Below are 26,147 nucleotides of genomic sequence, written 5' to 3'. Positions count from 1 at the left end.
GGCTGCTGATTTTGACACAGTACGACATACTGTGCGTGTCATTACTTCCCTTCAGTTTTACGTGCACAAGAGCACGGGTTATTTCTCCCTGTTCTGCCCTCCCCAACCCCCCACACCAAATACCCCACACTAAAAACAAACATCTCCGGTATTTTCAATTCCTAACTCCTGAACACTGGTCTGAGTCACTAGGACCCTGGAGATCTCCCAGCTTGGCAGCAGCAAAGACTGGTGAGCAGTGAGCATGTGCAGACAGGATATGATCTCTTGCTGCTTGGTTAGTTACTGATATAAACAGCTGGAGGTATTGAAGTGCAGAGCTTAGATACAGGCAGAGCACTGAGGGGGTACTCAGGAGGATTACAGCTCTGTGTACTGAAATCTGGGAGACAGAAGAAGGATTAGTGGGGAAGGGCAAAGAGAGCAGGATTTATCAGCTTTTCAAATATGCGTTACAGCTTTTTCTAATATTTCACTGGATTGTCTAAGACTCTGCCTCATAATAATAGGAGTTCCTTGACCATAAAAGAAAGGTGAGTTTTTCTTCTTCTATTTCTTATATAGTTGAATTATCTTCTTCTGGAAGCTATTCATCTGCTGGCCATCACACAAATAATAACCAGACAACTTTTTGCAGACACTGGGGTATTAACATACCTTACAGACCCAAATGGCTGTTTGATTTATTAAATTTATCCCATCTCAAGCATGCAGGGCTTAGCTGCATTGTTTGTGAAGATTGCAGTTTGCTGCTGAGATGCCCTTCCCAAAGCAGCTAGGAAATATACTTAAAAAGGAATGGATAGTATGTGTGTGTGTGTTCGTTTTATAGCACGGCAAGGCAAATTAGGAAGCACTGTTTCTTTAAGCAGTTTCAGAAGCCCCACTATACCGTATAAATAGAATCTAATAATTTTTGGTATGCGACTCTTACGACACTTCAGCTGTTAAGGGTATTGTCAGTTCAATGTATTTTATTGCACACAGAAACTGCTCTCATGTTTAGCTTCTGTGGGATGTGCAAATCCATTCATCGTGCATTTTCTACAACGGTCTCTTGGAAAACTTCAGCCTGTAGCAACAGAACCATATTGTTTTTCAGAAATTGCACATCATTTGCTGTGTCTTCGTTTGAGTTTCTAACATCAAAGAGATGTACGTTACACTAATGTGATTTACCGTGTACTAAAAGACTTTCCAGCCTCCAGATGACTTTTTGCAGATATGTCTCTTTCTGTTGTTGTTTTTGAAGGTATGTGACAGGTTACATGCACTGTGTATGTCTTTATGGTACACAATACTCTGTATACACAGCACATATATATATGCATGTCTGCCTTTATTCCACAGTGGTGTGGGTTCATTCTACTTGATAATCAAGTTATTTGATCACTGACCTATAAAAGGTGTTGAGTGTTGTTTTTCATGAACCCAACATATCATTCCAGCACATTTAATGTTACAAACCTGTCATTTTAACACTTGCCAAGTCACTATTCTATCTCAAGCTGAATGTTCTTTAACTTATTGTTACCTTTTGTGTGATCTCTCGCCATGCCTTCCCACAGGGCAAGGCGATGGTCTGGAAATGATCGTCTTGACCGACATTTACTTATGATAACAAATTAGCCTTGTATAAATGCAATATCCAGTTAGAGAGATATTATGATCAAATTTGCACAAGTTAAATGCTGACTTCACAACCCAGTTGGGTCGTAGCTCTGTGCTAATTGGTAACATCACCATTTACTTTTAAGTAAATGAATTTGGTATCAGTTGTAACACTGCTTGTGTTGTATACTATATACACACTGTATGGAGGTGTTGGTAGTGTGTAAACACAAGTATTTTAACATTGACATGACAGTTTCGGGGGTTTGTGCATTTTTGCTGCCTGACATCTCTGCATAATTTTTTTCTGCTTTACTTAGATCAGTGTTCAGGATTATTTAAAAACTTTAACATGATACCTATGTTAAAATAAACTTGGTGGGCAGATTAAATTATATAGCATGTTCACTTCAAAAAGAATAGGAGGGGAAAAGTAAACTCATTTAGGCATTCTTCGTCAGCTGCAGCATCTGCGCTTGGGTGTGTGGAGAAATTGTCTTGCTCCCATCTCACTTCCAGTCTGCTGACTGACTTTATATTGTGTTTAAAGTATAATAATTCATTTGAGATCCATTACTCACAAGACTCGCGCGTACATCTGTCACTCTTTAAAGTCTCAACATGGCAGTGTTACTCAGGGATTAAACTTCACTAATGAATTGGGTAGGAGGGCCCTTTTACAAAAGAGGAAAGAAATAATTACAGTTAAGTCAAAGAAGACGAGGTTAACCCCACACTCATGTGTTGCACCTGCATCTTCCATTGATTTCAACTGGAGTTATGGGTGCTTAGCACCTCAATGTCAAGGCATGAGGGCCAGATCCTTATCTGAGATAAACTGGCATAGATGAGTGGAGCTATTCCATCTTCCACGAGCTGAGGATCTGGCTCTCTACATTTACATCAATGCCTCTCTGGAAAAAAAAAAAATCAACTTTTTTTTTTTAATGATTTCCTGCCCAAAAGCTTGCAATGGGAATTCATTGAGAGTTTCTTATTATCATGAGTTTCTTACTGCCAATACTCATAGGATACACTAATTTCTATGGAAAGGGGATGGCAGAGTTAAAAATATCATATTTTTACAAATATTTAAAGCAACATTTTGTTTTTATCTAACTCATGCAACCAGGGGTGGGTTTGGAAAAAAAATGCAACCTTAATTTGATCTTCAATATAATTTTTTAAAATACATAATTACTAAAGCAAAAATAAATGAAAATATTTAGCAACTGTCAACTGTACACAGTGTTTGACAGAGTGTGGTCCTAGGAGGCTGTATGAATAGTGGACTGCTACCAGTTCACAGTTGTTAGCCAAATATTTTTAAATTGAGATCATTGCTTAAGCCACAAGTACAAATGATTTGGGTTTTCTGCTATGCAAAAGGGAGGACATGGCTGAGAAAACCAATGAACAATGCAACCAAACTGACATAGAATGGGCTGAGGTGCATTGGTAGAGCTGTGTGTGATAACTTTCATGGCACTTGTTTGCAATAAACCAGGCTCAAACCAAGGCTATTATTCTGTCTCATGAGCACTGTATTCACTGGGATTAATTAAAGTGCATTCCTGGGAATGTTAATGAGTCCAAGACCTACAGTCTTAATACAGGCAAAAATCCCTTTGACTTTAGGTGTGAACAGGAACTGTAGAATTTAGCCCTATGTAGCTACACTGGTTTTTACCAGCTAAGGATCTCGCCCTATGTTAGCTGATGAAGAGAAGTCCATTTGTCCCTGTATCACATTCCTTCATTTTTGTTTATTCAGGTTTATAGGATATCCAGCTTTCTGAGCTCCTAAGGCATGATTGCCCCATGAATTGTAAACCTATAGCTCCCATTAATTTCAGAGGGAGTTGTACCCAAAATTGACCGGATAGTTAAAGCCCTGAACTTTAATTCTAAAGTTGAGGCATTTTATATTCCTCCCTATATCTCCCCTTCCTCCCTCCATCTGAACAAGTAAAAGCCTCTCTGAGACTTGACTGTGTTATTTTTTTCAGTGTATAAACTTAGACTGGTGCCTAGAACTGAGCCAACCACACAACTTATCAATGATCTAAACCACAATCTTGCCCCCATTGAAGTGAATTGCAAATTTTTCATTATCTTCAATGGTGTAGCACCAGATCCTTACTGGGCATCCTCACGTTGCCTGAGGTCATACCTCCAGGGTCCTTAACCTTTATCATAAGTGTGCTCTGCCACCAGGTATACTGCACGCTTGGCCAAAATGCTTCAGCAAGAATTCTAATTCTGCTTTAAGAATAACCCTCACTCCTAGAGCGCCTCCTCCCATCGATCTAAACCAAAATTCACTCTGAAAGCCAATCTACTGGATTCTAGATGAGTCATATCTGAACATAATATTGTAACTGCCAGAAAAGTCAATTATCAGCTTATCTCCCACAGACCTGTCTCTTAGGTTGTTTCAAGTAAATGAGCTATTTCGATAACTCTGCTTAGAAAATCTTTTGTTTTTGTTAAATAAAAAAAAAAAAAGAAGAGAGGAAAGCGTGCTGGAGAAGCCACCTGTTTTTCTTGCATTTGCATCAACCACCAGAGAACACCGTGCAACAGCTGGGACGGCAATGCTAGTGCCTTCTTAAGAGGCCTGATCCAAAGTCCATCAAAGTCAATGGGAGCCAGTGGACTTTGCATCAGGCTCTGTAGCAGCAGGATTTTTCTTATAAGCTCTCTTTACAGTGTGATTTTTCTACTTTAACATGAAATTCTTCACCAACAGTATATTTCTGATCCTAGGCAACAACGACAAGATTTGTCTGGTGGGAGAATATGGAATATGCCCATTGCCCCAAAGTGGCAGGGTGGAGTGGTTGGAAACATCCCCTTTGTGCTCTCCTTCATTTGATTTCTGACAACTCAAATGAAAACCCCCTCCCATGTTGGAAACTATGGGGCGAGCTTGCTATTCACTTTTGCAGTAGTGGTGATGACAGATGTTTTGCAGAGTAGTTCAGTCACCTGGAGCTTTACACCCGACTTGAGCTACAAATTAAAGCTTAACTTTAGGCATGAGGCTGAACCAACTTTGTGACTTTTCCCTTTCTCACTAGTTTGTTTTCGGCCTTCTGTGCTCTGACTGAGCCTACATGTTATTATATTAATCCTGACCCCTCCCCCCATAAAGCCTCAAGAAAATGACCGTCTATATCCAAAAGACAGGCTGCAAGCCAAAATCTATTTTTGTTGGGTCTTGAAATCATTTCCAAGCTGACTACATTTGTCTTCAAAGAGAGCTGACAAAGTAGAGGAGAAATGTGGAAGACAGACGGATTTTTTTCTAAAAATAATGTTGTTCAGGCGTCCCATTTCATTTAGTTTAGGATACAAAATAGAAGCTTCATGCCAAGAACTCTGCATTTGTAAAATCCTGCTGTTCTTGAACTACATTGTGGTATTGACCTAAGTCTGAGGTGTGCAACATGTTTAGTGACAGCCCTGAAAAGGGCACAAAATTCACCTGTCAGTCAATGACTCCTCTTCTTCAGGTACCTTCTCTGAAGCCTGAAAAAAGTGAGTCATAGTCCCCAAAGGTTTCTGTGGTTACCACTTGGCTGAGAGGATAGAATCTCCAGTGTCTTTTTATTTGTAATGGTACTAATGCATGCCTAATGTGATTTTGTTTTGTTTTGTGGTCAATAGGAAAAGTGACTCATGCCTGTCAACTGACGTCACTTTAGAAGCCTATCATCAACCTGCTTTTCCTTGTATCGAATTCTTTATGGCATGGCTATAAATCTGGTATTGTATATGTGCTGAAAGAAAATCAGAACTGTAAATGCCTCAGGTCTGATTTTTCGCACTGTCAATGCACAATGGGATGCTAAGTGCTGAATGTTTTAGAGACTGTGGGGATTAAATGTGCTCTCACATTTCTTGACACTATGTGTAACTTACCAGTGTTGTGGAGACACTAACTACAAGGCAAATTTTCAAAGCTATTCAGGAGAAGCCGTACGTACAAATCCTTCAAAAAAACACACCTCACTGTGCACATGTTAATGATGTGTGGGTGTTAAAAATATCTGTTACTCATGTCATTGCTATTAAACATTTATAGAGCACTACAGGACACTTTACAAGACAGAGGCCTACCACTACCATCAGGAAGGAATTTGATTAATAGGGCCAGATCCTCATTACAGTGAATGGATCTACATTGATTTACACCCATTAAAATCTGGCCTATAGGTTGTAAATGCTCCAAGGTAGAGACTGTCTCACTCACTCATCTCTGCAAGTAGCACCAACTCTAGTATGTCATACTTTTTGGCATTACAGCCCCAGAGGCAAATCTTGCCCCCTTGTGCATGGCTATGGAGGACTTAGAATGACATGGAGGGAAACTAAATGGAAGGGTACAGGATTTCTGGTGACTGGGTTGGGGACCATGCCTCTAGACTGCTACAGAGCCAAGTAGAATGGGATTTAGGGATGGGATGAGATGGTCTGCAGGAGCCAGAGGCCTGGGTGATCTACTTTTCACAAAGTAAAGGTGTAACACCAACTGCAAGGGTTAATGTGACCTTTGGGTTGCAAAAACCACGCCAGTGCTTTGTGGGTTGTAAGGTCTTTGGGTCAGGGTCTTTTTATTACATGCATGAACAGCATCTAGTACTATGGGGCGTTTATGCATTATTGTAAAATAATTAATTAACGTGTTCGGGGGTGGATTCCTTCCCAATCATCCCCACAAGCCCTCTTGTGCCACCCCAGGCTGGGGTGGAGTGGTAGGATTTGACCGCTAATGAATTAACATATATGGTATGATTTTGAGCCATCTTCTTCTTGAGTGGCTATTTGCAGGCTGGGTGGAAAGAAACGTGACTTTAGCTAGTTTAGGAACCAAATTTGAACTATATTTTGCGGTTCTGAATGTTCAGATATTTTCTCACTTCTGGTATCTTGCTAGGAAATGTAGTGTTGTGTAAGGTTCTCGTGGTATTTCCAGAAGCAAGAAGAAAAACGAATTGTTCTTGTGAAAATTCTACACAAAATTCTGCAGTTAGAATAGGCTACAGATGCCATAAGGGTTCAGACATTTCAGCACTTACCTGATCTGAATCTGGTCTATGAATATTTGGAGGTTCACCCACTGCTAATACAGTAAGTAAGGCTGTGGTTTTTTATATATTAGGAATAGAGGAATTTTCATACTTGATCAGACCCAAGGTTCCTTTGTCCAAAATCCTACGTCTGACAATGGCCAAAATAAGACACTTCAGAGAAATACAAGATACCCTATACTGGAAGATCATGGAATTATGGAAGACTATCCGTAGAAGGAATTTCTTCCTAAATCAGGTCCTAACCCAAGCATTAACTAACAGGGATTATGGGAGTTTATATCCCTTCATATATCTTAACTAATGTCATGGTGGATGTTCTCATTAGCCACATAAATGTTTATTGCTTTTTTCAATCCCACTAAGATCCTGCCTTCAATGATATCTTGTGGCAGTGAGTTTCACAGGTTAGTTATGGTTTGTGTACACTGGCATTTACTCTTTTAGATTGCATTGTCTTTCATTGTCATTGAATGTCCCTTTGTTTTTGTATTATGAGAAATAAGAGCACCCAATTTACCTGCTCTATACCATTCATTGTTTTATGCCTCTGTTATGTTTTCTCTCTATCCTGAACAATCCCAGTCCTGTTATTTCTATCTTCATTAGGAAGCATCTCCATCTCTTTAATCATTTTCATTGCCCATCTCAACCTCCCTTCTGTTTCTACTGTAAGTTTTTTGAGATGGTGTGATTAGAACAGATCCTGATATTGTAGGTGTGGGTGTACTCCAAGTACATAATCACATATTTTCAACATTAGCCTCTATCCCATTAATTATACACCCTAACAGTCTGTTTTCCTTTTCTGACTGCCATGGGAATTGTAGCATTCCTAAGCAGGAATCCCAAATCTATTCAATCTGTGCTGTCAATTAATCTGGGGCTAATCGGCATCTAAAAGGATAAGTCCCCTGTCATATGAGAACAGATATATAGGGGTAAAAGGCTCTTCTCCTACTAAAGAATGCCTTTTTCATATTGATTTCAGTAGTTTAAAGTGAACGTTTATATACACAAGACAAATTTCCGATTAGCAGGTCTCACCATGTCTTTCTTATTTCTTATTTTTTAATGTAATTGTCAAAAGTGATGTTTTTCTAGACTTACTCTGGCAATACTGAATACACAGTTCATGGAAAAATCAAATGGCATTTTTATATGTCAGTGGCAATCCTTGCTAGTGGCACTCCTCTGTTTTCCCACAAACAGAAACACTTAATTTTTGTGAGTTGTACATTTGCAGTATTGCTCCAGTGGAGTATTTTTGCAATTTGCCTACAATGTACTTTTCTGACAACTGTATTAAGGGACACTGGATTTGGGGATAATTTACACACATCACACTGCCTGTGCTAAAATTCACTTCTGACATTTGAAACTTTTTAAACAAATGGAAAGGATTCATTCTTTATTCGGACTTATTAATAGTGGAAAGGAAGCTAAAACAGACAGTATGCGAGTCTCCCAATTTTCATTAACCCAACCCTATTCAGGAAGATAGGATTTGATGTTAAATTATTTTGCAGGGAATAATGACTTATTATTGTACCTCTTTTCACCCCTCTGCTCCTCTTCTGTGGAAAAGAGAGGCGCATAGCATTCATACTGTTGTGCATGTCAATTAATGGCTGGACACAGCAGTGATGTCAACCCCAAACTTTCAAAAATTGTGTCATTCCTCCAAAACATATCATGAAATTAGCTTAAAAATCACGAGGGTAATGCATTTGGGGTCCATTTTATTTATTTTCTGGTTTCTAAGCCTTGAGAAAATCTTGGAAACGTGACACAACAGCTGTGAGGGCTAGAAATTGGCTTTTTTTTTTTTTAATGAAAGCTGAGATTCTCCTGTAATCACCAGACTTGAGCTGAGGCTTTTTGGAAAATATAATATATTGAGAGGCTCACAATGAAATCGAGAGAGTTGGCAACAGTACACGAGAGTGGATGTAATCAATATAGTTGAGCTCTCCCTCACTACTCACCCCTCCCATGTATCCCCAGTCCACCCACCAAATCTGGTCTGTAGGTTAAATGTTTGTGAAACTCTTGGGAAGTCCATCTGCAGTAAATAAATAATAACAATAATAAATAGCTTCCCTCTTAGCCAACTCAGTGGGAGCTGTGCTAAGCGTCTTTTAGACTGAAATTGTTCTTCTGCATATGTTAGATGTCTTGTGTGTTCTTTGCATGCTCAATAAACAGGTGACAAACATAAGGCTAATTCGTGGCTTTCCATGCTGGTGGGTGGGAAGAGAGGGTGCTGGTAGTCCCTATCCAACAGTGCCCTAACACAAGAGGCAACCATAACGGGGCTCTTTGTGCTCCGAGTGGAAGAGCAAGGCCTGCTAGCACTACCGGCAGCACTGCATAGCCCAAAGGGGTTGAGTCTGGGTGGGCGGGAGGTGGGGCTCTGGCCAGACCCTTCTCCCCAGGCATCCCCAAGGAGCAAACATGACACGTTTTGGAGGCAGGTGTAGCAGGTATTGCTGTTGAGTGAACCACCCTCAGTGCTCCTACACACATTGGACTTGGATCCGCTCTCACTGGTTTACACGGTGTACCTAAATATGGAGTGATTCCATTGAAGTAAGTGGAAATAGAGCAGCGTAAAATGGTTTTAAGCGAGAGCAGAACGAGGCGCATTATACAGTGTTCGGGCACAATGCGTCCATCCATTTGCACTCAGCTTCTACAGCTGCTTCTAGCCTCCACCCTTTTCCACTGGTTCTCAGAGCCATCATTTAGCTCCGAGTGTGTTGCATTATTGCGATGCCACCGTTACACACCTGCAGGAAGGGGAAGGCTGGGGAAAAAAAAAAAAAGATGTACTCTGCCAGAAGGAGACTTTTCTGTGATCAGCTGACACAAAGAAATGCAGGTGTTTACAGTTCCTCTGCTAAGGGCAGAGGTAAGACGCTGTCAGCACTATCCCGTTAAATATGACTTCCCCTCAACCTATTACTAGTAATACCCTAACCTTTCGGAATCATTGGTATTTAGCACTAATCTCTGCAAGTTTTGTCCCCCTTGACATCCATATAATGGATAAAGCTTCTGAGGTTGGGAATAGGTGTTTTTTTCCCTCTGCCCCATAAACAGAAGTGTGAATACTCATGTGTGTGTAGATAGGGCATTGAATGGGGAATTGGGAGACCTGGATTCTGCTCCTGGCTCTGCCACTGCCCTGTGGCCCTAGCAAATTATGTCAGCCCAGATCCACAAAAGGTATGTAAGCACCTAATTACCACTTGGGATCTGGACCAGCCCACTTTGTGCCTCAGTTTTCCCATCTGTAAAATTGGTCCTTTGTAAAGCACTTTGAAATCTTTGAATGAAAAGTGGTAGAGAAGAACTACCTCTTGTAAACTAAGTATTGTGCTTGTCAGAGATGTGTGTTTTGTTTCTTTTCCACCCGGCAATGCATTTTATTCAGATTCCTTGAACATATTCCGGGACCTTGGTTTTAACCATTTTTTCTAATGATTACTGGATCTCTTTCTAAGTATCAAACAAAACCTTGAAATAAAAAAATGGGCAAAAGTATTGTGAATATATATATATATAAAATCTATATAGTCATGTCTCAGTGCTAAGAAAAAATATCAGAAAAACATTTGACTGTATATGATTGCAATAATCATTGCCTTAATAAAGAGATCATAGTATTGAATGTTATAGCATATTAATAATTGCAGCTCTGAGAAGCTACATTATGAATAGGCTTCGAAGGATTAGATTTATCGGTAAATGTTGGTAAACATCAATTTTGATGTACACCCAAAAAAGATGAAATATATTTCCATCAACAATAATAAAAATTTACAGATGGGTAAAATAAAAAAATGTGGGTTGAGATCTTAGAGTTTAAGGATATTTACTTGGTATAATTTGACATGTGATGTTGACAATTTGTATTTTAACAGTTAGAAAGCTTTAACTTTTTGAATCTCAACATCTATTGTCATTAAAAAATTATCTGACCCTCCCTTGTCTTGCCCCTCACAATTTCCTGCAACTGTGAACATTTAAATCAATAAAAATAGAAAAAAATGCTTAATATTAATTCTGCCAAGCCTTATTATGAATAGACTCAGACTTTAACGCCAGAAGGAACCATCATGATGATCTAATCTGACCTCCTACACATCACAGGCCATCACCTACTCCTGTAATGGGCCCATGACCTCTGGCTGAGTTACTGAAGTCCTCAAATCTTAATTTAAAGACTTCAAGTTTTCAGAGAATTCATCATTTACTCTAGTTCAAACAAGCCAATAACCCAGACCCCATGCTGCAGAGAAAGGTGGAAAAAAAACCCAGGGTCTCTGCCAATCTGACCCGAAGGAAAATTCCATCCCAACCCCAAATATGGTGATCAGTTAAACACTGTGTGTGGCGAGGGAATGTCCCACCAGCCAAACACCAGAGAAAGAATTCTCTGTAATAACTTAATGTCCTCTCCATCTAGTGTCCCATTTCCAGCTGTTGGAGATATTTACTAATAGCTGTCATAGGTGGGCCCCCACTCCCTTGGGAAAGCTGGTCCAGAATATCACTCCTCTCCTGGTCAGAAACCTTTGTCTAATTTCAAGCCTAAAACTTGTTGATGGCCAGTTTATATCTACTGTTGTTGTGCCAACATTGGTCCTTAACTTAAATAACTCCTCTACCTCCCCGGTCTTTATCCCTTTGATGTATTTAGGATTGCATTAGCCTTATTCACAGCTGCATCACATCATCCTATGATCGACCAGTACACCCAAGTCTCTCTCCTTCTCTGTCACTTCCAACAAATAACTCCCCAGCTTATAGCAACAATTGTTAGTCCCTAACTGCACTTTGCACAATTAAATTTCATACCATTTCTATTACTCCAGTTTTCTAGGTCATCTAAATCTTCCTGCATGATATTCTGGTCCACCTCTATATTGGCAATACCTCCCAACTTTGTGTCAGTCGCTGATTTTTTTGAAAATACACTCCCACTTTTTGTGCCCCTATCACTATTGAAAATGTTAAATAAGATTGGTCCCAAGACTGATTCCTGAGGATCTCCACCAGTAAACTCCCTCCAGCCTGACAGTTCACCTTTCAGCCTGACTTGTTGTAGTCTCCCTTTTAACAAATGGAAGGGTGAGGTGTGCTATCTGATCTGAAACTGGCCACAAGGGTGTGCCTTAGCTGATTCTTCTATCTGCAAAGCCTTTGTCTTGAACGCAATACATCTCAAAGAGTCGTAATTTTCCCTCAGAATTTTGAATAGTTAACGTGTGCCCAGCTTCCTTTTAAATTATAGTCTATTTAGGGAACAACAGAGATGTTGGAAACGGCTGAATGTTATGCACAAATAGTGAATCAAATGGTTCTTATGTGATTTTACAGTGTTACTTCAGCATAATTAGAAGAGTAGTAATCTGCAATATGTAATTATTATAAATAATCTTCTATTAATCTATCTCAGTATTTATATAACCCCATTATTGTCATTTCTGAGCACTCAATGTTGTTGATCATAGATGTTAAATAATTTAAATATTAAGGGTCAAATCTTCAGCTGGTCTCAATCAGCATTACTGAATGGAGCCATGCTGATTTGCACCCGTTGAGGATCTGGCCTTAAATAGTTCATAAAATATGGTGTCTCTTTTGGAACACATTGAATCTCTCAAAAGTTTGTCAGCTGAATTATGGATGTGAGCTGCAAAGTTCCACAGTTATTATTGGTGAGAAGATGAGAATTGCTTGTGAAGTTTGACGTTTGAAGAAAATGGAGTGGCAGATATGAACACAGCAAAATCTTACCCCATGTTTCAGATGCTACTCAGCCATGTGGGATTAAGAATTGGATACTTTGGTTTTAAATTAGGAGCTCTCTAAATCAGGTAATCAAAAACCTAGTCGGCCTGATCTGCAAAGTTAGAATGTATTGACCTTTTCTCCTAAGCCCAATCTGCTATTTAGGAAAAATAGACAAAAAGGGGATTGGACAAAAAGAATGGATGGTCAAATGAACTGTAATATATTTTTGAATGAGAAAGGTTTACCTTTCATTGATTGGTGATTAAGAAGCAAAGAGATTACACAACTAAGCAAAAACAAAATATATTAAAGAGAATTAAGGAGAAATTTTACATGATCATACATATTTTAGCAAGAGGCATATAGAAGTATCCTCAGATATTTAATCAGGAACTGCAAAGAGTGGAGGAATGCTATGAAAAGAATGGCAGATGAGTGGACAGCAAGTTTCCTTGTTCTGATGCTGGTTTCGAGGGTGCTCTGAATGCAAGTTAAACTAGAGCCATAATATTTTCTTTTCTGGAACAAACTGCATCTTTTCTCAGTGCTTTCATGGTTCCACAGAGGAGAGATTAACCGGGAACTCAGAGAACATATGGCAAGATGCCCATTTTTATTTGTTCCAGAAGGTTAAAGGTTACCTAGAGCATTAAGGAGCTTTTTCTTGCTTGGACAATCCTGTCACTGTGTAGATCAGCACAACTAACAGCCTGGCAAAGCCCCAAAATAGTCTAGAAATATTTGGAAAACTTTAAAAGAAAATATAAGATTCCATTAATTTAAATCTATACATATATACATACTCCCATCCACACCCACTCACACAAAAGGTACATAGAAACATACACTAGATTCAAATTAGTGGAAACTTTAGCTTCCTTTTAAGTTTGGTAAGGCGTGCGCGTGCGCACACACTCAATATATATATATCTATATTGGAACTATCCTTCCAGCATAAAGCCTCATTTTATTGTGATTCATGGAGATTAAGAATTATTCTCTTATCCTTTGAGAGCTGATGCCATTTCGTTTTTCTTCACCATACACCCACACTGCTGTTTCTTTCTGATCTAGATTTGTAGCTTAGCTACTGTAACACTGAAAAGAAAGTATCTTTCTCTAAAGATGTCTATATTGTGACTACCTGGTTCCAGTCAGTAACAAAGACCGGAGATATCAGCTATTTACAAAAGGAAATAAAAGGAAATAAACATCCTGAGGAGAATATTCTAATCATGCAGGTGTTTTCTTGTACATTTCAAATTAAAATAAAGAAAAATGTAAAAATAGAAATCTGCAACTGGATCCTTTTTAAATCAGTCATTCTACCAGCATTATTGTCTTTATATGTTTAGCTAAAATAAAAGAAGGGGGAAAAGAACTCAACATGGTAAGTGTTTGCTAATGGGATCAGAGCCAACTTTATTTTTCTTAATATTTCAGGTTTCCTCTCCTTCTGGAATCTGATGTTATGAAGTGCCACTGGCCACAGTCATGGAACTGTTCATAAATTCACCTGAACCAGATCAGCTGCCCAGAAACCCCACGGTTCTATGGATATAAAGCATGATGCCATTGTAGTTGCTGTTGCTACTGAAAAAGACCATTTTTATGGGAGAGGACACATGAAAGTGATGGGATGAACTTATGGGAGGAACTAATACAATTTCAAACGGTGATTCAGGGGCCGTTCTGAAGGCGTGAAGTGCCCAGTTTCAGTAAGGGTATGGCCAAACCTTTTTTCAGACTACAGAAATTTCTTCGGCGGACCCAGTTTCTGCTCTTCTTTCTCACAGCAGCTTACCTAATGGCTGGCAGCCTTCTCCTATTACAGCGATCCCGCTTGGTTATCCAACAAGGCACACGTGGGACCTCGAATATTCAGGTCTCACCGGTTTCAGACATGGTGATAGGAGTTGGAATCCTAGATACCAGAACAATGCAAAACCCTCGTTTGAGTTCTAAGCTTCTGGTGGACATGGATGTGCTCCATGACCCAACATCAGATCAGAGGTATGGGCCACGGTGGCTAATGTCCCGGAACTCAGAACTGAGACAGTTAAGAAGAAGATGGTTTCACAGGTTCATTAATGAACAACAACCCATGCAAGTAATGGGATCTAAGATGATGCAACATACAGGTGAAAACAAAGGTAAGGGCTGTTCCCAACTTCCATTTTCTGTCCCGTAGGACTTTGTTTCAGGCAAAGATTGATACCTTTCCTAAGCATGTGAGAGGTATTCTGACTGCTTACAGGAATGTATTTCTGTATTCGCTCTTGAGCCTTTACAAACTATTTTATACAAACTAAGTATATGTATGGTTTCAGAGGGGTAACCGTGTAAGTCTGTATCAGTATCACCCTAACTCATGCTGAAAAATACATACATGTGCTGCCCCACTGAATTCAATGGGGAAACAGGCATGACCAAAGCATGAGTTAACACAACAGAATCAGGCCTTATATTTTCTATCTGTTTTTGTAAAAAACACAGGCTAGTCTCCTTGGGCTTCATTGTACCTTTAAAGCCCAGCCTGGCATTCGGGTCAGTGCAGAGCTGCACCACCACAGTGAGGGTACTAGAAACCAGTCTGCCTCTCTAAGCTCCCCGGTGCATTGTGGGAGTGAGTGCAAACTGCTACTCCCCTTTAAGGAGTGCAGGATACTCTCCCCATGTGACTGTCTGGTTCCACAGGCTGGTGTGGCATGGGTGGGAGGGGAAATGGAGCCATGTCTTACTGTGCTCTCTTCCCCACTTTCAGGCACCGTGTGACCTTGAGGAAACCCTGCACTCTCTCTAGTGCATGGAGCTGCTATTCTAGCCAGCCTTAAAGAAAGCTTCACGGTGGGGTGAAGGCTCTGTATTCCCTCCCCACACACTACACAGAAAGAATTTCATAATTGCGAGCCTTGTATTTTTAGAGCATCCCCAGCCAAACGCTCAGGATGCGGCCTGAAAATTCATAGTAAAAAGTAACAATGATTTTATATAGAATATCAGCAAGAGGTCATAAAATATTCATCTTGAAGCTATGGTGTCTGACAGAAAGAGAGGAGAAGAAAATGAAGTGATTTAAACAAAGGGTCATACTTAGAGCTGGGCAAACATTTTTGGAAGGAACTTGCTTTAGTTGAAAAATGCCGATTTGGGTGAACTGTAATATTTTGTGAATTCATGTTGAATTCACCAAATCATTTTGGCTGGTAAAAAAATCCCCAGACTCCCACAATGTTTCATTTTGACATTCTCGAAAGAAAATCTTTTGATTTTTTCAATTCGCAGTGACTTTTCATTTCAAATTGTACCTCAATTATTTTTTAAAAAGAAAGAGGTAAAAACAAAACAAACAAACAAAAACCAGACTACACCACAAAACGAAAATGAAATGTTTTCTCTGGGGAGGAAGTAAACATTGAGTTTGATTTGAAACAAGTTTTTTTTTTTTTTTGTGCCTTTTTTTTTTTTTTTGCTTCAGCCACCGAACTGAAAATATTCAGTGATTCGCATGGCTCAGTGATTTGCACAGTCCTACTGAAGGGTCCTATTGGGGGAATATGTGAGACTGAGGCTGGAGGCTGAGACAAGGGTGGATTATTAGAGAGAATAAGTTTCACACATTACGGTCCACCACAGCAGAGATGGTCACCTGCCCAAAGTAGAATTCTCAAAAGTGCCTTAGCAAGTTAGGCACCTAACCCCCACTGGTTTCAAAGGGAGTTAGGCGCTAACCGGCTGAGGCACTTTTGACAATCCCATTAGTTGCCTGTCTGCATCTTTTGGTGCCTAAATATCTTTGAAAAGCTGCCCTGAAGAACCTATTAGAGTACATGGAAAGACTCCCACTGATTTCAGTGGGAGTTGACTGTAATATAGCCAAGGCCTCTACAAAAGAACAGGATAAGATGGATTCAGTCAGCCGCATTAAAGACAGTCAGCCTTAAACAGCTGTAGGGCAGGAGTAATATGATCAAACATGCTGCTTCATTCCAAAGAAGCTGAAAGTGATAGGGAAGCCCTGCTCAAAAGCCCTACTATCAGGGAATTACACTAATCAGAAGGATTTGAGTGACTGGTGCCAGGTCACTGCAGGATAAAAAAAAAAGAGCAAGCCATTATGTGTACCATTATATGTTGAGCTCACTGTGGTCATCTGTAGCAAGTCCACTAGGACACTGTAAAAGTGCATGCGAGTTTTCAACACCCATGGACAGGGAGCAGAGGCTTGCGCAAGTATGTGGAAATAGTGGCAAAGGCTGCCACAACAACATTACACTGGTACAGATATGCCAGGTACTAATGACCCCATCTAAACTTCGCTATCTCTAGGCTTAACTGGAAAAGGCTGTGGTCTTCTGGCATGTTCCCTGGCCAATAAAGACCTAGAGGAAAGGGACTCCGAATAACTAGACGCCACATTACCAATATCATCAACAATATGAAGAACAAATAATCAAAAGAAATAATATTTTCGGAAATTCCCCACAAAAAGATGCCAACTGGTTGCACCCAACGTGGACATTTTTGGAAACTGAGACAAGAAGTTAGGATTAATGGTTCACAATAGATGGATCGAAGTATTGCAGGTGGAATTCTCAGGTTCACAGAGAACCAGATTCTAACAGCGCTCAGGGCTTTATGGAGTAAAACTTCACAGTGAACTGGTTTGGGTGGCAAAGATCATAAGGGTTTATGCAATTTAAATACCGTGGAGTCTAAGGGCATGTCTACACTTACCAGTAGATTGGCACTGCTGCTACCAATGCACCAAGTGTCGATTTAGCGGGTCTGGTGAAGACACGCTAAATTGATGGAAGAGAACTCTCCCATTGATTTGTGTACTCCACCTCCCCAAGAAGCATAAGGGAAGTGGACGGGAGACGCTCTCCCATCAACACAGCGCAGTATAGCCATCACAGTAAGTGGATCTAACTATGTCAACTTCAGTTACATTATTCACGTAACTGAAGTTGCGTAAGTTAGATCGATTTACTCTGGTAGTGTAGACCAGCCCTAAGTGAGATTCAGCAGACTGCACTGTGTCTGTAGACTGTGGGCTTCAGACTAACAGAAACTCTTAGACTAGCAAGAAACACAAAGCCAAGCTATTCCTTACATATCTTGTGGTTGACTCAAACTTGTGACTGACCTGAGAATGTACCAAAACACTTAGGAATGAATCAATTTTTTTATCAACTAATAATTCTTCCCTAACATTGGTTCCCACATACTTTAATGTACTTCTGTCCAAAGGATGATTGTTTGTAAGAACCAACTGAGTCACCTGGGAGGTTAGTATTTAACAAGTTCAAAGGATCTCTTTTTTGATCGTAAAGACAGTACACACCCTGCTTTTGCTCACCCAATAGATCACTGGTGATTTAGCAAGGCAAGGGCACATCCAGTACATGGGCTTGACAGGTTTGTTGTATCATGTGACGATATTTGAGGGGAGGGGAAGAGACCTTCATGAAACAGGTTCACATTATGTTCACTTCATCCAGATTCTCTAGGATTTGTACTTTCATGCTGCACATTTTTACACCCCATATAGTTCTGATGGGTTTCAAGGTGCCCTCTGAAATAAACCTGGTTTGCTGGCTTTGATAAATGCCCACATGCCCCATGACTTAAAGTCTGGACAGTAGAAGAAACTATCATGATAGCTCTGATTCTCCTCTCACTCATGACAGCTGTACGCTGTTCTAGCTCTCTTGACTTCAATTTAGTTGTTGTTGATTAGCCCTGGTGCATGTGAAGAAAGGGTGAGACTGACTGGAGACCTAAGAAAGGGCGGCCTAGAGTGTAGGGTGCTAGCTTGGTAGTTGGGAGATACGGGTTTATTTCCCTGCTCCACCATAGACTTCCTGTGTGACCTTCAGGAAGCTATATAGTGCGTCAGATCCCCATTTTACAGATTGGGAAAACAGAGGGGTGCTGTGAGGATAAATACATTAAAGATTGTGAGGTGCTCAAATACTATGGGAACGGGGGCCATAGAAGTACCGAACATACATTAGTATCTAGGGTTTGCCACCTATGCTAACCAAGGATTTGACTTACTAGCTATTCAAATGCTATGCTTGAGCAGTTGTGGGGTGGACACATCAGCTAAACATATGAGCAAGCCCACATGCTATCAGTATGAAGCCGAGAATGGAGGTGTATACAAATAAAACAGCCACTTTAAGGCGATGTGACATTTTATTGAAAGGAAATCACTGTGTGAGGTTGAAACTTCAGCAGGCATTATAATCACTAAGTATTTCATTATATCTTGGAAGGGATCCATAATAAAATAAAGAATGAGTAAGTTTACTAAGAGAGGGGGGAAATAGCACACTCTATATATGGAAAGTTTAATTGATAGTAATTTCCAAAGGCTTGTTAACAATGCTGTTATTAACATGGTCACTTCATGTTCATTCGAATATTCAAATGATGCATATTCAAATGTGCATAATCCAGTGAGATGCAGCAATAAATAATCTCTTGGCTCCTTTTCCATTAGCAATTATAACATCAGCAAGGCACTAGATTAATGGCTGGTACTGGCATCGGCATTAACTAAGTTTATGGATATTTTCAACATTAATGTATTTTATTGTAATAATTTGAAGAGCTCATAGTTCAACAAGGCCAAGATTTACAAAGGATCGTAAGGGTAACATTTTCAAAAGCACCTAAATCCCATTTTCAAAAGTGATTTAGGGCCAGATTTTCAAAGCTATTTTGGTCCTGAAAGAGTCCGATTTTCAGGTCATAGAAGGATTTTCAAAGGAAGACTAGGCTATGGGAGTTATCGGTTATAAATCAATGGGAGTTAGGCACATAACCTACTTAAGTGCTTTTGAAAGTCACACTAGCAGGGCCGGCGCAACCCATTACAATTTGGGGGGCGGTGACCGCGGCGGTATTTCGGCGGCAGGACCTTCCGCTGCCTCTGTGGGGGGCGGCATTTTGGGGCGGGACCTTCCGCCGCCTAGGGCGGCAGAAAAGCTGGCGGTGTTCCTGCACACTAGGCACCTAGCTGCATCTTTCGGCATCTAAAAACCTTTGAAAATCTGGCCTTTAAACCCTTTGAAAATTTTACTAAGGAAATAAGGCACCCAGGATGAGATCCTCAAAAGGATGGGCCTAACACCCATATCTGGGCCGGAGTACCTACTGAGATATGGGTCAAACTCACTTAAGCACCTTTAAAAATCCCAGTCTGAGTTTCTTGAGCAACAGTTTGGCCATTTAGATTGTAAAAACACGTTGGTGTGAAATTACTGTCAATACAATACACCTGGATCATTTAAAAAAAAAAATTCTGAGGGGGAAATTTTACTCTGGTGCAGAGAACCAGCAAAAGGTCTGCTTTCCTACTAAGATCATCACAGCATCCAAGATGCTCTTACAGGATACAGCCTCAAAGGATACAGTCTCCAACTTTGGTAGGGCTGGAAAAAATTTTGATTTAAAAGGGGAAGACAGTGTCATGTTGTGTGTAGGATGCTAGATGTGGTTCTAGTCCCAAAAGGTGTCAGCAACATTTTCGACCAACCTTTTTTTGTTTTTGGCAAAAAAATATAGATCCATATAGAATATGTATAATTGTTTGTGTCAAAACTCCACCCCCAATAATTCCCTCTATAAAATAAAAACATTTTGTTCTGACATTTTCAAAACAAAATGTGGGGTGTGGTTTTTTTTATTCAAAATGACTTTGTTTTCAAATTTGTTTTATTTTTTAAAAAGTTTTTTTTGAAGAGCTCAAAATCAAAACAAAACATTCTGTTTGACTCAAAACTTTTTTTCCTCCCCAATTTGAGAGAAATTTTGAAAAAAATCAGATCTGGGTCAACTCAACAATGTCCCCCTCACCCTCCCATTTTTGCATTTTTGTGGAATTGACAGGTAACTGAAAAATCAGTTATTCACGCAGCTGTAATTTACAGCTTTGCCGACTGACTTGCTGCGTGACTGTGGGCAAGTTATTTCACCTCTGTTTCCCTCCACCATCATTAACTTTCTTGTCTATTAGGATTCTAAGCTCTTCAGGGCAGAGAATGTCTCTTCCAGGTGTTTGTACAGCACCTCGCACAATGTGGCTCCCAAGTATTACTACTAATACAAATAATAATACATGGTGTGTTGCTGTGCAGTAGAAGATATTTCCAGCTAATAATAATGCATATTTCTAGGATGCTTTTAAAGAGATCATATGGCTTCATCAGAAATTATCATCCCATTACATGTTATTCACTATTTGAGAGACATTATCACTGAAACACCATTGCATTCTAAGGTCATGTGGTCTGAGTGATAATATAAGGTGAGGATTAAGGCAGATATTGATAAGTAGGTAAGAGAATTATAGGAGTCTACAGTGATGGAAATTACTCATGGGGGCTAGAAGCAGATATATTTTACATTAACTTAGATTCTCTTATGCTATTTCTGAGTTTGACAAGAACCCATGTTACATTTTCAGCGGCAACTGGGTGGAATCAAGCCCCTGAAGTCAAAAGGTCCCACTGAAATATAAAAAATTGTTATTCCAGGTGCATAACTCACATCTCATTAACAGCTTTTTGTGGGTGTATATTCACAGCTTGCGAATTTTCTAATTGCATGTTTGCAAATTACCAATGTGCAGTTCTTTGAAACTACCGTGGTGTTTGTGCCATTGAAATGTTGGATTTATTTTCTTAGCTCTGAATTCTCCATTAGAATGTGGAGCAGCTTTTTTCCCCCTTGTAGTTTTATTTATTACTCTTCAGTATGGTTTTTTATCAATTCTAATCGTATCTTCCCTTCCTGTCTACAGATCACATGATACTTGCATCCTCTAATATTCCTATTTTAATAGGAATCAAATTCCAGAATCAAATTTCCTCTCATCCTTTATAACCAAATGACTCCATATACCTGAATGACTCCACTGTACATTATAAAGCATCTCCATAATTCTTCTGGTGGGGAATTCTTTTCAGTATATCACAGGCTACACAAGTTTTTCATGTAGTCTGTTATTGACATCAAAAAGACAAGGTGCTTAGTACAGGAGGCAGGCTGAAATATTTTGCTTTCAAATGCTAAGTAAAGCCAGGTGTATTTCAAAGGTCTCAATAATAGCGATGGGAGAGGAGGTGAGGTTCAATAGGATAGACAGACAGACAGCTCCATAGGTAAGGCTAAAGTTACCGCTCCATTGCAGACTCCGTTTTCAATACAGCCCTACCTATTTCAAAAAGAAACCCAGCTTCCTGAAACTTCTCACACCTCATTTCATTCCAGGGTAGAGCTTTTCAGGGAAGTTTTTGAACAATCCAAAAAGGTTTTTCCAAGTCATGGTATTTGTAAAAATATACTTTCCCTTCACTCTGAACATTTTTCCTAACTCATTTTGTTGGCTTATCATGCGCCATATCTTGACCAATTGCTGCAGCTGCTCTGAGCGGGTCTGCTGGCCCAAAGCCACTACAGAGCTAGCTTAGCTGGCTAAGAGGGATCCCAGGGTCGCATAAGGGCCAGTATGGGCAACACTATTGCCATAAATAGGTGAGCTAGCTATAGAAAGAAGGGCATGGCTGAAGCGCTGTTGCACTTGGTGACTGCTACAGTGGCTTCTGGCTAGTGGGGGCTGTTACAGCCAGGTGCAAGTTAGATGGTGCCATAACTCGCGCTGGGGGCTTAACTTGGCCCTGGTCTGGCCCCAAGAGGGATGCAGGATAGGTTGCATGGAAGAGGATGTAGGGTACTGGGACCTTAGACAGGGCAGGGGACAGAAGATGTGGAGGTGTGGTGAGGACTCAAGACAAGATGACATAGAATGGTGGATCAGGGATGGTGACCATGGTGGGGGCACCGTAGGTGGACGAAGGGCTCTGTTGCCATGGGTGATGGACAGAGGGAACTACAGAAGCGAGTAAATGAGTGTGCAAGGGTCTAGGAAAAACATCAGGATCTTATATTTTAAAATAACGTAGGTGGATAAGTTTCCTTTTCCCCCTACGTTTCCCTCCTCTGTCCACTCCCCACAGACCCTATCAGATATAACTCCCACCAGCATTCACAGCTATCCCCTTGCCCTACTGTGGTGGGCCCCAGCCTTACTTTGTCCCCTCACCCTCAATCTTAACTTCACCCCCTAATAACAAAAAGATTTCTTAGAAGAGTTGAATGTCAACACGACTAGTCTATGTATCAGCCCAGGCTACCAAACATATTGCTACGACCTGAGCAAATAGAAAAGTGGCATGTAAAACTAAGGACCTTGAATTTGCAGTTGAATGTTCCAAGATGTAAGATTATCTCTAACTATTGTGCTATTTCATGTACTTTAGGCACTTACGTTGGATGCTTCAGTAATGATTCCAGGGAGAAGACATTGAAGGGAGCTGTGTTTTATGACTTAAGAAAAATGACAGTATCTCATTGTCAAGAAGCTTGTGCTGAGAGGTAAAGGGAGATTTTTCACTGCACTTTTCACTGTTCTCCGATAACAAAGGGAATTTAGAACTGAGTTCACAATGGGGAAGAACGTGCATATATTAAAGAGAAGACAAACCATTTTGAAAACGGTGTTTACCTCATGCCTCCAAACATAAGGTTGCTTGGCAACACTGCAAGAAGGGGACTCTTTCACCCATGCCTAACCACAGAAGCAAAGCCATTTTGGGGTCAGTGTCCTTCCCCAGAATTACGGCTTGGATACATGGAAATGAACAGAGAGTGCAGGAAATGTTCGCTGGCCCAATTTGTGGTCTAAACTGTCACGTGACCTACACACTTGCACATGGGGAATAAAAGGGGGTAAGAACCGGTCAGAATGTTGGCTCTGCCCACAGGCTCACCAGCCAGATTAGCTGAGCCAGCATGTGAATCGGTGGTAAGAACTGATGGCAGATATAGGCCTGCACTTCTCCACCAGTCTCTCTGCTCCTAAGGGCAAGAGGAAGCAGAAGAATGGAGACTCAGACATGTGTCTCAGGCACACTGCTTCCTAAGCTACATCATCCCAGTATCAGGGGGTAGCCGTGTTAGTCTGTATCTACAAAAACAACAAGGAGTCTTTAAAGTGCCACCAGACTCCTTGTTGTTATCATCCCAGTAGTACCCTTATGTGCTACCCATTGTTCAGGGCAATGCCTAAAGTCACTGTGTAACCATAAGAGACTCGCTCTTGGGATATGCTAATTCCTCTAGCGGTAGTGCTTCAGGTTAGCAGGGCCTAGCAGAGCCCCCTTATGAAAACTGGTGAGACACTTTATGATTCAGGACAGCTTGGAGTATTGGAAGGGTTGATCTTGCTCAGGATTTAACTTGGTGCACAGGGGAATTATACTCCAGAGCAGATGCTCATATTGGACTCAGGACACACGGAAAGGAATGGTTATTATCCCCATTTTACAAATGGAGAATTGAGGCACAGGGAGATTAAATGACTTGCCTGAAGTCTTAGAGACAATGTTTAGAAGCGCTGGGAACTGAACCCAGATCCCTGAGTCCCAGTCCAGTGCCTCAATCACAAAACCATCCTTCTTCAAAGCTTATTTAGTATTAATTGTTAGTAACAATGATTGTGATTACAAGTATTAAATGACATTAGGTTACATTAAGACTGGAGGGGAGCTGAAGAGGCAGATACAATAAATAATACTGAAAATAATAATACAGCTCTGCTTGAACAGCAATAGGGAATTAGCCATTAACTCTTACCCCACCAAAAAGAAACCTACGTGGGAATCTCTTTACAAGCAGTTTATTGATTCTTGTTTGAAATATATTTAAGAATATTGAGCCAGACCCTCAGCTGATGTTAATCAGCATAGCTCCAGATCTCACCCAGTGTTTTAACAGCTGTGTGTGTGTCTGTCTGTCTTGGTGTGGGCAAGAAACTCAGAGAGAGAGAGAGACTTCACCTTAAGAGACAACGGCTTTCTATTTATGTCATCATTTTGTACTGCCAGTTAAACTACATCCATGCAAATGTTAACTTCCATACACCAAGCCATGTGTTAAATTTTTTAACAGACACCTCCATAATCAAAGCGGATTGCCCTTTCATACTTATTTTTGTGTTTTCTTATTTTATATAGCAACTGTTCACTGAAGCACACCTTTATACCTTGAAAGAGAAAAGGAAGCCTTTAATCTAAAATTGAAGTAATAGCCAGTTCTTTATTTTGACCATTTGAAAGTTTCTTAACTGGATCAAAAGTGGCTCCTTTTAAAGGCTAGTCAAGATAGCTTCAGAAATAGAGCAGCACAGAAGAAAAGTCCAAGTGGTCAAATACTTTACAAAAAGGAGCTGAAATATTTTGCTTGGACCAGGACCCATCTCCCCTTGAGCTGCGATGTCGTCACATCTGACATTCTAAACAGGCTCAGGCCTGAGCAGTGCTTGGATGAGAAACCTCCAACACACACTCATGTTTCAAGAAATGGTGCTGTGATTCCGTAGGAGACACTACTGAACCAATACCCAGCATAGTCTTCAGGGCACTGTGCTGTTGGGGCGTCATTTGGATAAGACATGAAAATGAAGTCCTGGAAAAATATCACTATTAATACACCTCTACCCCGATATAATGCTGTCCTCGGGAGCCAAAAAATCTTACCGCGTTATAGGTGAAACCGCGTTATATCGAACTTGCTTAGATCCGCCGGAGTGCGCAGCCCCGCCCCCCTGGAGCACTGCTTTACTGCGTTATATCCGAATTCGTGTTATATCGGGTCGCGTTGTATCGGGGTAGAGGTGTATTTCCTTATCACTTCTTTCAAAAGCCGGGGTATTAAAACTGAGTGCACTCGGCAAACTGCCATGGGGATCTTTATATTCCGCCTAACAAAATTCCCTGTTTGCTTTCAACTGGACATGTTATTCTGCACTTCTTGCCTACCACTGTCGTGCCGTGTTGTTATTCACCTTTTTAACAGTTGCTGCCTTGCTCCGCAGAGTTGGCTGCATTTCTTGTGGTGGTGGGGGGCATTGTGTATAGTTTGTGAATAGAAGTTTCCCAAGTTTGCCAACTGTACAGAGAAACTTTGGAATGAAAGGGTCTAGCTGTATTCAAAGTATTGTTTTCTTCCTGCAGGGCTTATACCTACGCTGGCTTAGAGTATGGTGCAGAATGTTACTGTGGGAACAAGCTCCCAGTAACTACTGCAAAGCAAGAAGAGTGCAACAATGAATGTAAAGGAGAGAAAGGTTCCATCTGTGGTGGGGTGAACAGGCTGTCTGTCTACAGGGTGGAGGAGCTGCGGGCAGGAGCCAAACGACGTAAGTAATGTAAAGCTATTTGATGAGTATTTTCTCCCAACAGGGACAGGGCATTCAGCATTCCTGAGTAAGGTTCATCCCGCAAACAGGGAGCATCAGACATCAGTGGGGGAAAAAAATATCATTCCACCCTCCCATCCTGCTCCAGAGACTCCTTCACTGGGGTTTTAAACATGGAAAGTGACAGCTGACATTTGAAAGATGCTTGTAAGGGCATGAGCCCATATCTCCAAAGTTACTTAGGCAACTAATTCCCATTGATTTCAGTAGGAGTGAGGTGCCTAAGTCTTTGAGAAGCTGGGCCATGATGTCCACTTATGGCTGGGGCAAGTATCCAGCTCAGCTCGGATGGTCGTTCAACT

At 40.6% G+C, this 26,147-nt stretch overlaps 1 protein-coding gene across 1 annotated transcript in view; it reads left to right on the top strand.

Moving 5' to 3' along the window:
- Positions 1-322: 322 nt before the first annotated feature.
- Positions 323-26,147, top strand: part of WSCD1 (WSC domain containing 1) — a 56,462-nt gene continuing 30,637 nt past the window's right edge. Inside the window, exons 1-4 of the mRNA XM_024195452.2 lie at positions 323-533; positions 13,956-14,665; positions 22,847-22,961; positions 25,601-25,785. Coding sequence (XP_024051220.2) covers positions 14,239-14,665; positions 22,847-22,961; positions 25,601-25,785 — 727 coding nt within the window. The 5' untranslated portion in view covers positions 323-533; positions 13,956-14,238. The remainder of the gene's footprint in view (positions 534-13,955; positions 14,666-22,846; positions 22,962-25,600; positions 25,786-26,147) is intronic.

Source organism: Terrapene carolina, unplaced genomic scaffold, assembly GCF_002925995.2.
Source record: "Terrapene carolina triunguis isolate 2854851 unplaced genomic scaffold, T_m_triunguis-2.0 Scaffold231, whole genome shotgun sequence".
NCBI classification, from domain to species: Eukaryota; Metazoa; Chordata; order Testudines; family Emydidae; genus Terrapene; species Terrapene triunguis.
This window is presented reverse-complemented; position numbering and strand designations above follow the sequence as displayed.